General features: G+C 39.5%; 3 protein-coding genes across 3 annotated transcripts; 1 reads left to right on the top strand and 2 right to left on the bottom strand.

Annotated features, from left to right (window-relative positions):
• Nucleotides 1–8,673: 8,673 nt before the first annotated feature.
• On the top strand, nt 8,674–9,928 carry LOC119990712 (uncharacterized protein At5g39865-like). Its single transcript, XM_038836780.1, has 2 exons — nt 8,674–9,661; nt 9,788–9,928. The coding sequence occupies exon 1, from the start codon at nt 8,887–8,889 to the stop codon at nt 9,655–9,657; it is 771 nt and encodes a 256-aa protein (XP_038692708.1). The 5' UTR covers nt 8,674–8,886; the 3' UTR covers nt 9,658–9,661; nt 9,788–9,928.
• A 2,909-nt stretch (nt 9,929–12,837) lies between these two features.
• On the bottom strand, nt 12,838–14,653 carry LOC119992312 (serine/threonine-protein phosphatase 7 long form homolog). Its single transcript, XM_038839025.1, has 4 exons — nt 14,082–14,653; nt 13,868–13,968; nt 13,251–13,773; nt 12,838–13,176 (listed from the first exon to the last, which is right to left on the bottom strand). Exons 1-4 carry the CDS (start codon nt 14,529–14,531, stop codon nt 12,850–12,852), a joined length of 1,401 nt encoding a protein of 466 aa, XP_038694953.1. The 5' UTR covers nt 14,532–14,653; the 3' UTR covers nt 12,838–12,849.
• Nucleotides 14,654–14,963: 310 nt separating this feature from the next.
• Nucleotides 14,964–17,269, bottom strand: LOC119991504. Its single transcript, XM_038837850.1, has 2 exons — nt 15,061–17,269; nt 14,964–14,977 (listed from the first exon to the last, which is right to left on the bottom strand). Exons 1-2 carry the CDS (start codon nt 17,267–17,269, stop codon nt 14,964–14,966), a joined length of 2,223 nt encoding a protein of 740 aa, XP_038693778.1.
• Nucleotides 17,270–19,167: the final 1,898 nt, after the last annotated feature.

Genomic DNA, 19,167 nt, shown 5'->3' on the forward strand with positions numbered 1-19,167 from the left:
GCAACAAGCCGTTAAACCCCTAGGTGTCCCTAGTGGAGGAGTTTTGTCTCCTGAGGGCTTACAAGAACGACACCCACAAACGTTTCAAGATAACTCAAATCAAACATATGGGAGGGAAATCACTAGAATCGAAACAATATACATCAATGCCATGCAATCAAAAAGATGTGGAGACCCCACACTTCATCCAAACATATACTCAATGAAGATTATCCATCTACTCAATCACTTCGTCTACATTAAGTGCGTGCAAAGAAGAAATGTATAATTATTTGGCTTCCAAGAGTTCATAGGCGCCAAACATAGTCACATTCCAAGAATTCCAAGAACAGTCAAGTAGTAATACCAAGGCACTTTTATTTATATACATACTTCTCTTCTTCTTCTTATTATTTTTTATTTATTTTTTTATTTATTTTTTTTTTACTAGGCCCGTGCAATGCTCACTCCTTTAAGCTTTCTAGTCAACCCATGTAACGAGTTCTCAACCAATGACTCCCAACCAGTTGGTTTAGGGCATTATGTGATAAAGCACGTCTCGGATCAATCACTCGAGTTGAAAAGGCTTCGAAGTTAAGCTAGCCTAGTATGTTCATCATGATTGTCTTACCTTTTTACGCGAAACTCGAGTTGGTTAGACAAGAGCCCCGGTTACTCGGCAAGATCACAAGAGCGGAACATGCTTTTAATCATTGTCGCAACCGGGGTCACGACGCAGTCCGACGTTTGAAAGGATGAAAAATGTTTAGAGTCGCCACCAATTGATTTAAGGTGCAATTGGACACCGTAAAAAACCTGCGAACCAGAGAAAAGGGTACAGGGATCGATTGAGTGTGGTGAAGGTGTTAGGCACCCCACAACTCCCGTTTGAAAACGGTTACCCGGATTAATCTAATGACTATCTTATGGAAACTTGCTCTTTGCAAGATATAATTATTTTGAGAAAAAGGTTGGTATGAAAAATACTATCAACTCATGATAGCTTTGGAAAAAGGGTTTGAAATAACACTTATCAACTTATGATAGTGTTTGAAAAAAGGTTTGGAATATTACTATCAACTTATGATAGTTTTTATTTGGGAATATACTGCCAACTTTGGTAGGTTTAAATTTAAATACCAACTTATGGTTTATTGAACAAAATGCCCTACCAACTTTTGGTAAGTTTGATTTTAAATACCAACTTATGGTATAAATGATTATATGTACTACCAACTTTTGGTAGGTTTAATTTTCAATACCAACTTATGGTATAAATGATCTTATGGAAACTTGCTCTTTACAAGGTGTAATTGTTAAAGTTTGAATTATTACTTTCAACATTTTGGTAGGTTTAATTTTGAATACCAACTTATGATGTAAATGATAAAATGCCCTACCAACTTTTGGTAGGTTTAATTTTGAACACCAACTTATGGTGTAAATGATAAAATGCCCTACCAACTTTTGATAGGTTTAATTTTAAATACCAACTTATGATGTAAATGATAAAATGCCCTACCAACTTTTGGTAGGTTTAATTTTGAACACCAACTTATGGTGTAAATGATAAAATGCCCTACCAACTTTTGATAGGTTTAATTTTAAATACCAACTTATGATGTAAATGATAAAATACCCTACCAACTTTTGGTAGGTTTAATTTTAAATACCAACTTATGGTATAAATGATTATTTGGAAAAAATGTCATTTGCCAATTTAATCCATTATTGCCAACTTATGGCAAATTCATAAATGAAATCAAATATGGTCCATAATCCAGATAAGTGAAATCAACTTATGATTTCCTTAATTGAAATGACAACATATCAAAGAATCAAGATTTGCACAAAACAGATTTTCAAACCACACATTGCGCACAGATTTTTCAACTCTGATTTCACCTATCAAATGAGGTCGAAATGCAACGAAATTTTATATACATTGTCACAACACCTCAATAAACACTATATCAAAATTTCAAAGCAAAATTCGAAGTTTAAAGCAGTCTGCTAATCTCGGACAGATTAGGGTCTTGAAAATCCTGCAGTTTGAAATCCTTGATTGTAGAGGCTCGCATTGGAGAAGATTGTTGTAGCAAAAAAAAAACAGGAAAGCTTGATGATTGATGAACTTGATAGCAAGAAGTTTCTCCCCTTTTTTTTCTCTCTTTTTCTTTTTCTCCCCCCTAGCTCTCTATTTTTGCTCTCTTCCCTTAGCTCTCTCCCCTAGCTCTCCTCCTTTAGCTCTCTCCCTTAGCTCTCTCCCCTAGCTCTCTATCTTGCTCTCCTCCCTTGGCTCTCTCCCTTAGCTCTCTATTTATAGGAAATTAGGAGCTACCCATCCATTGAATGACCAACCATGGCAACCTAAGTGGAGTCACCACCATTGAATAACCAATTTGCACTAAGTAAGTGGATTCACCACCATTGAATGTAAATGGAGTCACCACCATTGAATTTGCACTAAAATGATGGATTCACCACCATTGAATGTAAATGGAGTCACCACCATTGAATTTAAGTGGAGTTGCACATCAATTTGCACTAAAATGATGGTGATGCATGGAATGATGTCAAGAGAGATATACATATATGTGTATTTATGTATAGGTGGAAATAGTAATGGGTTTGACAAATCATGTGGTGGGCTTTCAAATGATAATCAAGACATTGGTCAAGATGGTAGTGGACACAAGCAAATTAGCTCTTCATGAAATGGGCCAACAAATGTTGAACATAGGTTGGTATGAATTGGGCTAAGATATGAGTATTTGTGGGCTTAAGAATCCAAGAAAGAGAATATTTATGGGCTTATAGGTACAACAAATGTGTTTTTTTTGCATTTTTGTGTTTTTTCTCATTTTTGTATTTTTTGTATTTTAGCCGGACGAAAATCGGGTACTACAATCATCATCAAATTTATTTTTTTTCATTTTTTTTTTAACATGCATGTAATTAACTAGTGCCAAGAATATAACTAACACGGTGTTCTAGATCATCTTAGAGAAAGTCCACATCCAACATCTATTCACCCAAGTCATACCCCACAAGCACACATTCTCGTGCAGGTGAATTACAGTGATTGTGCAATAGAGTAGACGTCAAGCATATAGAAGGATATGATGGGTTCCACAAACCAAGATTAGCTGCATTTCAATATAGCACTCAATTCAACAGAAAATTCCCATAAATATGCAAGATTCAAGCACTAAATTTTTTTTTAAAAAATTTTCAATTCAGCTACAACAAAAATCATGTGAAATTTGGCACAAGATAATCCATATGCAGTCCACCACCCCACACTTTAAAGAATGCATTGTCCTCAATGCAAAACATAACAATGTAATAATGCACTAAAAAGAGGACAAGTTGAAACAATACAACCTGGGGGTTGGAGTCATGCATCGAGTGGATTGGGGTGCTGGCCTGGCCACAATTCTTCAATGTCTATATGCACCCTCCTCTTGTCTTCAGCTAGACGAGATCCACCACTTTGCAGTGGCTCCCTCCTTCATTGGTGGATCCATCTCCGAAAGTGAAGTGAGAAGCATTATCTCATACTCCTCTTCATCCACATAATTATACTCAACTTTTCCTCTAAGCTCCAACTCTTTGCCACTGCTTAATGTAACTGCTTGAGTTGTCTCACATATATATTCCCCCTCACTTGTTTTCATCATAGGTTGGTAAAGTTGATTCTTGCTTGATACCATCCTATGCGTTGCCTCTTCTAAAGTTTGGGTACTCGCATTTAAGGAATCGAGTATGTCATCCAATGATGACTCATGTCTTTGCTCAAGCGGTGGTGGTGAAGCCCATTGAAACATCTCCTCTCTACAAGCTTGAGTGTTTGCTTTCAACTTTTGGGTACTCGTAACCAATGCATTTAGTATGTCTTGTAGAGATGAGTCTTGTGCTTGCTCAAGTAATGGTGGTGGTGCTGCTTGTGTAGGAACAAATTGATGCTGGTAGTTGTTCCATAGGAATTGAGGTTGTTCACACCTTCCAGAGTTATAAGCGTTGGAGAAGGAGTTGCATGGTGGATATGGGGCATGGTTTGGTGGAGTTGTCCTTGCATTATATCCTTGCAAATATAAGCTCGACCCATAAAAACCTGCTCCCTGATAAGCACATGGTGGAGGATATCCCATCTCAAAGCATATGCCAACAAAAAACAAAATTAGTTAATAAATATTATGTACAAGTATTATGTACAAACAAAGGAAAAAAAAATGGACAAATAACAAAAAATGGATCAAACGTAAGCTACCATCCCCGGCAACGGCGCCATAAACTTGTTGGGTCTAAATTAACCTTACTAGCAAGTGTACTAGTCGGCGACTACAGCACAATGATAAGCAAGGGTCGAATCCACAGGGACGGTGTTATATCTAATCCAAATTTATACTTGTATTTACGTATGGACAATGCAAACAAAAGTAAAATTCAACTCAAGATTGTTTGGTTGGGTAATTAAATTAAAACAAGCAAATAGTAAAGTATTTTTGGTATTTTCTTTGAATAAGGATGTAACTAATGCAAATGAGATAAACACCAAAGCTTTGGAATCCCCCTTGGGAAATAACTTGCGATGACACAAATTCACACACATATTTGCTAATTCGGGCATAACGAATCCGTACCTAAGTCGGTTTTAGCGCACTTAAGCCAAATCTCCCTAAAATCGATTACTAGCCATCTTATTGGTCTAGGTCGGATATTCCTAAATACATTCTAGCCATCTTATTGGTCTAAACATGCATAGAAATTCATGGAGTTCTATTGAGATTAGGATTCATACAAATTGTCACCTAATTAAAGGGAGACACATTCATAATCAAGTGTTTCAAGAAGCATAATCTACTTGACATATTATTGTCTAAGCAAATTCTCCAAACAATTTCATCCAAAACCTAAAGTGTTGGCCAAACACCACAAGTATGAAAAAATTGCAATCAAACATAGAAACACAAGATTTATACCCAAATCAACTCATATATATGTAAATCGAGTCATAAACAAAGTCATCAAACCCAAGGCTTCAACCTAGCCTTGGCACAAGAGGTTTAGTTACACATAATGAGAGAAAAACACAAAAGGAGAGATGAGAAAATCATGAATAAACCCAATTAGTTGAGTAGATCCAAGTTGAGCTGAAGAATCTCTCCTCCTAGCTCCAAGAGTCGCCTCCCTCTCTGCTTTCGCTCCCCAGAAATTCTATTCTCGGTCTAAAAACTCCCGCAGCTCGGACAAATCGCGACTTAAAACACCCCAGAAAATTGCTTTTTGCGCCTAGACGCGTTGTTTTCACGCCGAGGCGCACCACGCCTAGGCGCAATCCTAGGCGTGCACAACTTCAAATTCAAGTCCAACTCTCTGGACTGGGCGTGCAGGAGTGATCCTGGGCGTGCACAATTTGTGCGTCTAGGCGCGCCACGCCTAGGCATACGCCTAGGCGCGTTACCCCTAGGCACATGATTCAAATGACCATAACTTCTCCATATGACCTCCGATTTGCATGATTTTAGATTCTACGGAAAGCTTGAGATGTCTAGTTTCCAATGCCTTTTGTTGCGCTCGATTCCAATAATGTGACAGAAAGTTATGACTATTTGAACACACGAAGGTCAGTGGACATTTTCTTCAATTCAGCCCTTTTTCCGTCGCTTTTCATCCAAACCGCAATCAACCTATCAAAATACAAATCAACACATAAATACACTCATTATTTATCAAAAGAAAGCTTAAGAGGGGGATATTTCTACCAAAAACAATAGGTATTATCATACCTATCAGCCTCATGGAAGAACATTAGTGAGACATTGGAGAAGCTACTCAAGGTCTTTGTCGAGGCATCAGTTTCGTCGGTCTCCATCTTTATCATTCGATTTGGTACTTCGTTGAGTCCCCGTTACATCCTGGAGGAAGAGATGACGACTGCACTGAAGCACAAGTACGAAGTTCATAATGTTGAGAAATTAGACCCACTATATTCCTTGACAAGATAAATCAACACGATAACAGAGAAATTGAAATTGAGAAAAGCAACAATCAACACACAAGATTTATGTGGAAAACCTCCAAGCCCGAAGGAAAAAATCACGGCCGTTGTCAAAAGACAACCAAGAGAAAATTTGTATAACCACACACCGACAATTTTCTCTCACCAAGAAAACCAAGATCACCAAGAAACCCAAGAATACCCAAGAGCCCAAGAGATTACATAAGCCCCAATCTAGCATATATCTCTAACACCCTACATCTTGAATCTCAAACCGACAGAAACCTAGGCTAAACCTGAGAGATACACCACAATTGAGCTTAGGAATATAGTGAGACGTTGGAGAAGCTACTCGAGGTCTTTGCCGATGGCATTAGTTTCGCCGATCTTCATCTTTGTCATTCGATTTGGTACTTCGTTGAGTACCTATTACAGCCTGAAGGAAGAGATGACGACTACACTAAAACACATGTACCAAGTTCATAATGTTGGGAAATTAGACCCACTCTACTCCTTGACAGATCAATCAACACGACAATTGAGAAAATTTAAATTTAGAAAAACAACAATCAACACACAAGATTTAAGTGGAAAACCTTCAGCCCGGAGGAAAAACCACGGTCGTTGTCAAATGACAACCAAGAGAAAATTTCACTATGTAGAAAATTTATACAACCACACACCGATAATTTTCTTTCACCAAGAAACCCAAGAATACCCAAGAGCCCAAAAGATTACATAAGCCCCAATCTAGCCTATATCTCTAACACCCTACATCTTGAATCTCAAACCGATAAAAGCCTAGGCTAAACCCGAGAGATACACCACAAAGTTATCACCCCTTGCTCTCTCTCACAAACCTTTGATTTCTCTCTCTACCGTAAGCTTCACTACTCATGCATGAGCTTTGCCTATGAGCTATACTTGGCACACTCTATCGTGCATCACGGCACGGATGCACCCTCCTACGCCACTGCCTAGCTCACTCGGTGCTTCACCCACCGTCTGACGCTGCAAAACCAGCATTTATATGGAAAGAAAACAAACCTTGCGTGTGTCGTCTCCTTTCATAAAGAAAATGTAACTTTTGTATGCTGTGTTCAATTTGATTTTGAACACCACAACATATACATACATACATATATATGTTTGTCCCATTCAACTACAATTTCTTCCGTGGATCCCATATCATTATCAATTTTTTTTCATCAAAATACTAACACATAACATAACACGAATAGTCCTGATCTTAAAAGAAAATCGTTCATCCTTAAGAGTCGCGGTTGGGCTTCTTCAATGTAAGTATTTTGCAAGCCCAAAATGAGACCTCGCCCTTTAATGATCAGCAGGCCCAACCCAAACTGCCCAGGACTTCCGAAAAAGATTGGTTTCTCCTTGAGCTATTATGGACCACAGAAATGAAGTGAAAACGAAAAATAATTATTTCCTCGTATTGGTGTGTAGAGAGTATTGCGGTGTGGATTGGAGTTTGCCATAAATCCCATGTGATTTGGCATATCTATCAATTACTATGCCTTGTTGGTAAACTGACAATGAGCTGTTTCAGGGCTTTAAGTCAAACATTATGCCGTACCTTATCCATCATAATTGAGATTCCCATTTTCACTTGCAATATTCATCTGATTATGTCATGGAAATTTGAAATGCGTGGTTTAATTTTGATTGATCAAACATTCATCACACATATACTCAAAACATGATTTGTCATCTATGATGGATTATACTGCATCAAGCAAGTAAGCAATATAGATATACACGTCTAGACAATCATGAGTCAAAGTTGGCCCACATCACTATGGATAAATAAAGAGGAATACAACAATGAATTTGTTCATTGAGTAATGGCTCAGATCACTAACATGAACACATAATGGATTGGTTCCATACTTGTGCAGTAGGGCATGCCATTCCGAGCAAGTAAACACAAACTTACCATCCAAAGAGAGAGACTAGTACTGATCTGCAACCTTATGTTTTGTGTCAAGTGTCAAAACAATAAGGCATGTGGGCTGTGTAGAGTGTAGTTACCTTGTCAACTTTCTTCCCCTGCTACCACCATGTGAAGCTTTTCAGAATCCACCAACTTTGGTTGTTTTCTTTTATTTTATCTTTTAACTTGATTACATATATATATATATATATATATATGGTCCCCATTACACCCAATTAAGATCCTCACATCATTTTCCACGCTCTTCTGATATGGAATAACACCAGGCAAGATATTTATAAAATTAACCGAAATCGTTCCAACAAAATATAACAAAAGAATATTGTCAAAAGAAAATTCGCATATTTAAATTCATCTATTTAGATAAGACTAAAATTCGATTCAGTTTAGTTTGATTAATATCAATGATTAAAGATTCTACTAACTACTCACCTCCTAATCTTAACTATAGTCAATCAAAGACCACTCGTCAAACACCTGAGTTATCAATTGAAGTGGTAAGAATGATATGTATTACCTTAATTATCAGGATTCGAATCCTCTCTCCATTTCAAAAAAGACCACTAGTTTAAAATTAGCCTAAATAATCAAATCTGTTAATCACCACCCTCATATCCTGCCTTCCATTCCTTCAACCCTGAAAAACCCATATTAAACCAAAATTCAAACAAACCCCACCTCTCTCAATTACCTTAACTACCCAACCCCCCCCAAAAAAAAAAAAGACCCCAAAGCCACCGCCTTTGCAGCTCTCTGCCTCAGTCACCAAAGCATTCTCCTTAAGCAATCAATTACAGGGAAAAAAAGAAAAAAAAAAAACCACAAGAAATCCCCCTCCAAATCCCAAAAAAGGCTGCTGCCGCCTCCTCTTCTTATTTATTTTTCTCCGGTTCAAACACCTCCGGTTTCTGCCGGTACGATCCAGCTCGCAATGTGGCGGCCGCGGTCTTCTAAATCGACGGTGCGGATACACAACACGTCATCTCCCTCCACCGCCTTCTCCTGCTCCTCTTTCAAAGATATCCAGGACCTGTGCGCAGAGGATCCTTCCCCTTCTAATCCCTCATCTTCAACTACAAAACGGCCGTCTAATATCTTCCACCGAGTCCGATTCGCCAACTCGCTCATCCGCGCTTGGTCAGCTCTCCCGTCCGTAGTCCCGGAATCTAAATCGGTACCTGAAAATTCTTCACCGGTTATTAATCAAACGCCACAACCGGAGCCTAGAATCGCAATCCCGGGCGCCGACAAACGTATTGTCGTTTACTTCACGTCCCTACGCGTGGTGCGGTCAACATTTGAGGACTGCCGGGCCGTTCGATCCATACTCCGAGGGTTTCGTGTCTCAATCGACGAGCGAGATCTATCGATGGACTCTCGGTTCCTGAACGAGCTGCAGGGGATCTTAGGCGGCGATGGCAAGTTGACTGTTCCACGCGTTTTCATCGGCGGCAGATACATGGGTGGGGCAGAGGAGATCATGCAACTCCATGAGGCTGGCGAGCTCAAGAAGTTCGTCGAAGGGCTTCCTGCAGCGGAACCCGGCGTCTGTGTGTTGTGCGGCGGTTACAGCTTCATTGTGTGCGACGAGTGTAACGGTAGTCACAAGCTTTACACCGAGAAAACTGGGTTCAAGTCCTGTACGGCCTGCAACGAGAACGGTCTGATCAGGTGCCCTTCTTGCTCCTGTCCGCCGCTATGAGACTGTGAGTCGTCTGACTATTTCGACGGAAGGATTTTTTTTTTTTTTTTACACAAAAAGAGGGGAAAATAGTTTTTTCTTATTTAATTTTCGATAATCAGTTTTGTTTCATGTTTTTTGTGAGTGGCAGTGTGGGCCTAGTCTGGGGCGTTGCTGGATAAGGGTAGAAAGAGCATTGGGAAGCCCAAGAACTTTGGCCCTTTAGATTTGTATCAACGAACTCTCTGCATCTTAAAATATTGATATGGTTACGTCCGAAAGAGGACCATACTATAGTGGGCTTAATTCTTGTTTTTGTGTTGTCATTATGAGTTAGGAACTTAGATGTCAAGTGGGTAATCCACCTGCAACTCCATATACAAGTAATATGAATGACCCCCCCAACAACAAGATACTCAGAAAGGATTCTGACTTTCAGAGGTTCTGCACGGCGAACTGATCCATGCTACTTAGCATGATGTTCTACAGTAGACCAAATTTACGCAAAATTTGTTCAAAATTTCATATAATAGTGGTATAGAATCATTGCTACCAAACAATGAAGTGACTCAAAGCATTCCCATAATCCAGAGCTTATATCTCTTTATACACAGATATAAAAGACTCGGTCCACCGCTAAGGTGCTTGCAAAGCTTAAGATAAAGTATCTACATTGCCTGATTGTTGGATCCTTACCAGAAGACAATAAATCAATCAACTGGAAATGCAGTACAATGATAACAGCAGCAAATACTATGATGCCCAGTGAGATTGCGTGTTGTTATGTCAATGCACTTAAACAGAAAACAACGTGATTTCTGAAAAAAGAAAAAGAAAAGAAAGTTATGAGCTAGGCATCTAGCTAGAACAGGGAAAGAATTGGTCTACGGTTCTAAAAGAATCATTTCCAAGGTGTTCATCTCTACATGAGACCTTTTCCACATAGCATCTTCAACATGATCACTTTATTCTGACAAATTAGTTCCAAGACAGTGCAAAGTTTTAAGGTTAGAAATTCAAAAAAAGCAGATTCCCTTATGAAAAATCAGATTCCAATCAAGTCAGGGTTTGATGAATAAACCAAGCATGAAAAGGCCAGGAACATAATCAAATTAAACAATTAGCCAATATGGAAAGAGTCGAAAAATACCTTTTGGAATTGAAACGAACAAATACTACAAAGACTGAAAGATGGGTCGGATAGGTAGAGGCGGAGATGGGGTTGGAGATGCAAAGGAGGATACTAACGACCTTAGGCTGGCGCAGAGGCATAGAGGCAAAGACAAAATGAGGCCCTGATGATGAGACAGAGACCTTACCTAGTAATCTCAATAGGAAAGGAAACAAAGTGAGGCGCAGCTGCGCAAGACCAGATCAAGAGGTGGAGAAGCCTTCTCCGAGAAAGATGGAAGTGACGGAGACGTCGAGACAGAGATGCCGAGAGGGTCAGACGGAGACGAGGCTGAGAACTGATGTATCTAGGTCAAATGTTCAAATTCGATCACAGAGACGTTTTATTTTAGTAGGTTATAATTTTAAAATTTTGTTTTAATTGGTTATCGGATCACCCAATAACCCAATAACATGAGAAATTCAAACTCGGTACCCGGACTTGTTAACTAAGGTCTGGGCCCAGTTTGGCTTGGTATGAAAAAAAGCTTTATCGAGTAAGCCTACCGGGCCGAATCGTGTCGCCGGGTTGAACCGGGTTTTTCGGCCGGTGTATACCCCTAATTGTAGCATGATGATCCATAAGGTTGGTTTTGATCCAAATTGGGTTATACATATTTCTTAATTGTAGCATGATGATCCATAAGGTTGGTTTTGGTCCAAATTGGGTTATACATATTTCTGAGAAAAAAAAAACTAAAATTCGATATGCTGAAATTGTTGAAGAACAAATTTAGAATAGCAGCCGATTATCTAAGAGTGTGTTTGGATTGAGGGATTTGGAGGGAAGGGAAAGGAAGGGAAATAGAGTTTCCTTCCAATTCCCTTGTTTGGATAGTTTATTAAAAATTAAGGGGAGGGATTTGAGGGGATTTGGAAGGAAGATTTCATTAAATTTTTGTTAAAATTCTTTCTCTCCAAAATGGAGTCATTTGGAGGGAAGAGATTACTAATTAAGTCATTTGTAAGTTAAATATCTATTTTACCCTTGTACATAATATTTTAACATAAAAATAAGGATAAATTAGTAAATTAAACAAATTTTCCTTCCTTCCTTTTTTTATCTATCCAAACATGGGAGAGGGAAAAATAATCCCCCTTCCCCTCCCTTCCCTTCTCTCCCCCTCCCCTCCCTTCTCTTCCCTTCCCCCCAAATCCCTCAATCCAAACACACTCTAAAAGTGCTATGAAGTTTCTCAGAAGCTGACTCTAGTTCCCCCAAACAAGCAAATTGGAGCATGACTAGACTCATGATGCGCCTGATTCAATAGGTCACTGATTTAATTGAATAGATGGTACTGAATTTCTCTCACTTTAGTGGGTTACACATCTATTTGATCACGTGAATAGAGTGACTGATAAGCCGCCAATAGAGGTAATGTGACTGACTCTGGCTCCACTCGACAATGAGTTTTTTACGAAAATAACAATTTGAGTATAAATAATTACGTATATGACTTTTGGGGGAAAATATTTACCAAAATAACAATCCACGCCATCGAAGATGGCGTGATTAGCGTTACGTTGATACAATCACGCCATCAGAGATGGCGTGATTGTATTTAGGAGAATCACGCTACCATTGGTGGCGTGACTCTCGTATATAATAGAGTCACGCCACCATTGGTGGCGTGATTCTTCTATTTACGAGAATCACGCCACCAATGGTGGCGTGATTCTATTATATAATAGAGTCATGCCACCTATGGTGGCGCGACTCTTCTAAATACACTCACAACCAGACATGACCACGAACCCGAAACCTCTTAACAAACACCACATAACATACACAACAACTCTCAAGATAAATTCAGCATAGACTAACTATGAACACCAACCCAATACCTGTTAACAAACATCACATAACAACTCAAGATAAATCCAGCATAGACATGCTCTAACCATCAGTACATGACATGCACAACAAACAAAATAAATCTAACATAGACATGTCTTGCTTGCATCCATCCAATCAAATATTTGGAAAAGAAAAACATAAAGTAGATAATTAAAACAACAATAAAAACCAAAAGATGGTAAATATCATATGGTCCGGTGCCTAGCCCATGTCGTAGGAGTGGTAGATTGACCAGGCTCATCTTGTGTCAACTGTGAGGCATGCATTGTAAAGTCAGGTGCACGAGAAACACGAGTACGTATATGTGATGGACCTCCTGGATGCCTGCGACGATGTTGGGGTGTAGCTTCCACATTGCCTATAATCTCCTCAAATCGATTACCCTCACCAACCTCTTCCAGAATGTCGCGGCAAGACCCCAACCAATTAGTTGCAATGGAAGCGGCGGACTCATTTACTGCATCACGTAATGCATTAGCAGCTCTTCTCGCTCCCGCCAATGCCAAAGTAGCCTGCATTAGTAGATGTTACATCATAATATAATTTAAATAGTATGAAAGAAATATGAAATTATTTAAATATGTACCACTCTTCGTAGTCGACCCCCCTGAGGCGCATAGTCAAGATCTGCAAGTCGTCTCACTGTCGATGGAGCACCAATAACCCGTCTAGTTATCGAGAAATACCAATGCATATACTCGTCAATGCTCGTTCGAGGGAATCGCTCCTGTGCGATTTGGCTAAGTCTATCATCCCATTGTGCTATCCATGTGGCATTTTGGATACTCCAATCCACATCACCGCGACCTCGCCTATTCAGATCATGCAATTTTTCGTTGGTATCCACTGGATGCGGGACATGCTGCGTAATACCAAATTGCCTCATCACACGATCCGGGCAATGTAGCTCTATCATCTCAAAACAAATCAATGGCACTACAGCTCTCCATACTCTGCTTCCTCCAATACATACTACAGGTGCATCCATAAGTCTGGCAGTTGTATAAGGCATCCACTGTACCTGATGAGGTTCTTGTTGATCCAACTCATCTCTAGCAAAGATAAGGACTTGCCTTGGAGATCTTCTATAAGTCCGATTTCCCCGCCAACTATAATAACAAATTTTCAATAAACTTGGAAACATATGTATATCATTGATAAAGTAAATACATAATTTATATACAGCACATAAATAAAAATTACCTGGCACCAAGTGGACGAGGCGGCTCGTCTGGAAGTCCTGCGGGTGGATCCAATGTACGCATTCCTGGTCGACATACATGTAACCTCTCCCATGACCATAACTGTAAAACAAATTTTAACAAAAAAGAATATTTATTTTTTTCTTGTTGATCCAACTAATGATATTTTAATATGTCAACTATCGAAATATGTATATATATGTTTCATTCATTACCTGAAGTAATAGGCCACAACCTCCTATCGTACGAGCACTGCCCATACATCCTCGACATAGGTTTCGATATAAACAAGCCAATACTGCTCCTCCCCAGCTATACATTGAGGTCTGCCGAAGATCTGCTAGGAGAGGTAGGAAAATGAGGGGTATGCTATCACCCGTCGTGGCCGGGAAAAGAATGCTCCCAAACATGGCTAATATGTAAGCCCTAGCATATTGTTGCAAGACCTCCTCAGGGGCATCATCAATTGGAGGATTATTTTCACCAAAATGCAGAACTAACCATGACAACGATAAAGATGCCCCCTCCCTCTCCGTACTCAGTGCGACCCTACCTAGTAATCGCAACATCACATCATCCCAATCATATATCCCAGTACCAGTCACAGCTGGTCCATCAACCCTAAGGCCCAATAATATAGCAACGTCCTCCAGTGTTATCGTCATCTCCCCAACACGGAAGTGGAAGGTGTGGGTTTCACGCCTCCATCGCTCGACTAACGCAGTTAAGAGGCCATTATCAAGTTTTATATTACCTATTTGTGTGATACCATAGAAACCAGCCTGGATCACATAGTGTCTTACGCGTGCATCCAAGCTCCAAAACACATGCTGCCTAAATCTTATTGGCACTCCTGTATCCTGTATAAAATGATTTCAATGAATAATATATACATATATTTTGATAAGATATGCATGATTTGATAAAAATTTAAATCAAATTTTCACCTGTCTCCGCCACACATCCTCTGACCGGTGGTTTGCTTGCATGTATAGAATGGAACGATCATCCGGCCCAGGACGATCCTCCCTCAAATCGCGGACAACGGGAGTCCCTGAATGACTCGATGATCGACCACCCCGTGTCCGCGCCATATGTCAACTAGCGCCACCTGCACCGGAAATACATTTAGTCATTGAAGAAATTATTAAACAAGTACAAAGAATAAACAATAAATATACATATACAAATTACTTTGTGCAGTGGACTTATGAGATTTTTTGTTATGCCCTCTTTGTCCACAAATGCTGCACTTGTTCGATGAACGACCTTCTCTTGCATCCATCTCATTTCTTATTCGTGTTGACTTTGGACGACCTTTCGATGACCTACGTTGATCGGGATCAGCAATGACAACTGGGCCACTATATATCTGCCAACCTGACTCATCAGGTATTGGGCAAAAGATAGGCGCATATGAGCTCTCATATGCACCAATTGTGAAATATGCCTCCATATATTGCCTCCAATCAATCTTGTTAACCGAACAACAAGCCAATACATGTGAACATGGACGATGGTACAATAGCCACATATTGCAAGAACAAGATTGATCTTCTGGTCGTTCTCCAAGACATACTACAGCCCGCCGTTCACCACGTTGATTATTTTCCGCACCTCTTGTTCTTGTTGTCACCTGAAATGTAGGAGGGTCATGATTGAACATCCGAACATGTTGTCGTTTAGCATCTTCATTTTCTCTACTAATGTGACCATAAACCTGTGGAGGCAATTCAGAACCTTGAAGTCTATATTGTTCTGCTTCCATCCTCCTCTTCACGAAATATTTGTTGCACCTATAAAATGTCAGCTGGACAAGTGCAGTAATAGGAAGGAATCTCCCCCCCTTTAGAACACTGTTGAATATTTCTGACATATTTGTAGTCATGTTACCATATCTATGCCCATCATCATACGATAAACTCCATTTTTCTTTTCCTGCACGATCTAGATAATTCCACGCTACAATGTTTATATCTTTTACTCGCGACATCCACAAATCAAATTTTTGTCTGGAAGGTTCATTGGCCATCAAATTTACTGCATTCTTCATGTCTACATCCTTAAACTTGTCGTGGAAATTACTAACAAAATGACGCGAACAATATCTGTGGTAAGCAACTGGTTCGGGCCACCTATCCCGCATTGCAGCCAAAATACCTGCATGTCGATCAGACAAAACACAAATTCCTGGTCGATTTGTTACATAAGAACGAATGTTATCTATGAACCATCCCCAATTATTAGAACTTTCTTCATCTACAATTGCATAACATAATGGAAAAAGTCCATTATCCGCATCGAATGCAACCGCAATCAACAGTTTCCCCTTGTATTTTCCATACAAATGAGTTCCATCAATACTTATCAATGGACGACAAAAGTGGAAGCCTTCGATAGAAGGCCTAAATGCCCAAAAGACACGACCGAAAGTTGCCACTCCATTCACACATTCCTTATAGTTTAAATTCACTATTGACCCTGGATTAGAAATCTGCAACGCCTGTAAAAATCGAGGGAGCATGTTGTATGAATCTTCAAATGTGCCAAATAATTTCTCCATCACTTTTTGTTTTGCAACCCAAGCCTTCCTGTACGACACCGGGTACTTCAAATGTGAGCTTGCATATGCTTGAATAGCTGCTATGTTAATCTTCAAATCAGCTTTAACAATATGAATAACTTCATCTGCAATATACTCTGCATCCAACTGTCGATGTCCATGATGTAGTGAGGCATTTGTGCATGTATGACGACCTTTAATAACTGTTATCATCCACAGGTTAAAATTTTCTTTTTTCATTGCTCGAAGATACCAATTGCAAATTGGCTCTTTCATGCATATCAATTGCAATTCTGATTTACTTGAGCGTTGAGTCTTGTACTGGGAGTTATTCTGAATATGCCACATCTTCACTGCGCGAATTAATTCTTTCTTGTTTTCAAAAACTTCCTTCTCTGCCAACGTATCATATGGACCTTGATTTTGCTTATCCCAATCTCGGCACACTGCATACTCCGCTTGACTAACATCGCCAAATTCAGGTACCATCTCCTCCAAATTTATGTGCCCATTTTCATTGTCGATTCCAGAATCAATATTCAACCCTACATTACCACCATCCTCCTCGTCATCGTCACTATCATCAGTATGAATGCCAGGCTCATCCTCTACCAAGTCAAACTCATTGTTAGCAATTGCTTGCTCAAAATGATTGTCGTCTTCATCCATACACATTTCTGGGATTAGATTTAGGTTAACATATGATGATGCTTGCTTATATGAACTACCAATGTCTGTTTGAGTATAACGAACCCATGCTGACGATTGTTCTTGATTTTGTTCATACTCATCAGCAATTGAAAATCCACTAGTTACATTTCGATTCCAAGGTGATGTCATTATCACCTCCAATCTACATCACATATAAATTATACTGTTAATGCACAAAAATAATATTTTTACCTAACATCATTATGTTTTCTTCAACTAAATAAATGCTTAATTACTTTTCTTAATTAAATAATCATAATATCCTAAACACTAATTCCACTTCAACAACACAAACTACCTACACAACTACAATCAACCATACACAAAAACAAAAATTAAAAAAAAATAAAAATTAACCTAAACACATAAACAAATTTCCATAAACAGATTTTCATATATGCAATGTAACAATTAAATAAATAAATAAAAAATCTCACCTATGTATCGGGTGAGACTTCAACCCGGAGCTGGCACCTTGGATGGGGGCTGATGCTGATGCGACTGGGGAAGGCGGCGGTGGGAGGGCTGTGGAGGTCTGAGGCTGCGGTGGTGTGAGACTGTTGTGGTGTGAGACTGCGGTGGTGCGTGAGGCTGCTGTGGGACTGCTATGGGAGTGAGGCTGCGGTGGGAGTGCTGCGGTGCAGATCTGCGGCGGAGATCTCCGGTGGGAGGGCTGCAATGGGTGTCGGTGGTGGTGGTGGGTGTCGGGCTGCAGCAAATGGGTGTGGTCCGTGCAATGTGGAAGATGGTTATGTGAGAGAGAGGTCGGTGTAAGGAGAGAGATTTTTAACAAGTCACGCCGTTAGGTACGGCGTGACTGTATAGTCTACAGCGTGATATCGTGATATAAGAGAGTCACGCCACCATTGGTGGCGTGACTCTCCTATATATGAGAGTCACGCCACCAATGGTGGCGTGACTCTATTATATACGAGAGTCACGCCACCAATGGTGGCGTGATTCCCCTAAATACAATCACGCCATCTCTGATGGCGTGATTGTATAGACGTAAAGCTAATCACGCCATCAAAGATGGCGTGGATTGTTATTTTGGTAAATATTTTCCCCCGAAAGTCATATACGTAATTATTTATACTCAAATTGTTATTTTCGTAAAAAACTCCTCGACAATTACAAAAGTTGAGAACACACAAATATTGATTAAAACTATTAAACTCATAAACCATATTGGGAAGGGGATCAAATTTACACAAAATTTCATATAATTCTGGTATAGAATCATTACCACCAAACTGTACTACTGGTTAAACACCAGCTTCAAAAATGTTACGACTGCTCCAATGAAGTGACTCAAAGCATATTCTCCACCATTGGATCAATCTCAAAGTTTCAATAGTGACCTTTCATGTTTCTTCAAATCTTGGCCCTTGATGATCTTTAGCAAACAAATCTCTACCTTCCAATAACTAGCCGTTTGATATGTAGGAAAAAGTGAGAACTTGACAACTCTTTTTGACAACCATTAGATCACACACACGCAAACCGAACCGAACCGGCTAGACAAACAATGACGGCGAGCGCGTTTTTTTGGGCATAATGTGCATTCTTTTCCTCCCACAAAAGTTTGGGTGCCCTTGGGTCTAAACCATTAGTTCAACCCTCACTCTTATGTACAAGAGTTGATTCACTTAGTTCTCCAATGAGAGACTTTTATTCTTCCTCAAGCTTCGTCATGCCCAAATGACTCACTTTGAAGCAACATTTCATTCACTTTATTCATGGTTTTGAACAAGTGAATACACATAATTATTTTCCACATGAAAAACTTTATATATTCATGTTTAGTTCCAACTTATGCATTAATTGGATCTCAAGTAAATTCATGATCAAAGACATGAATTTCCAACATCACCAACTTGACTGCACCCCTATATTCACCATCAACTTGACAAAGCGTATGCTCAGTGGCTATTTTGATTGGATTAAAAAGAAAGCCGATCACTTTCATTAAAGCATACTCGGCTGAAGAGAAACAAACAGAGCGTATAAGAATAAGTTACTTTCAA

The sequence above is a fragment of the Tripterygium wilfordii genome, chromosome 22, assembly GCF_013401445.1.
Source record: "Tripterygium wilfordii isolate XIE 37 chromosome 22, ASM1340144v1, whole genome shotgun sequence".
In the NCBI taxonomy this organism is placed as follows: Eukaryota; Viridiplantae; Streptophyta; class Magnoliopsida; order Celastrales; family Celastraceae; genus Tripterygium; species Tripterygium wilfordii.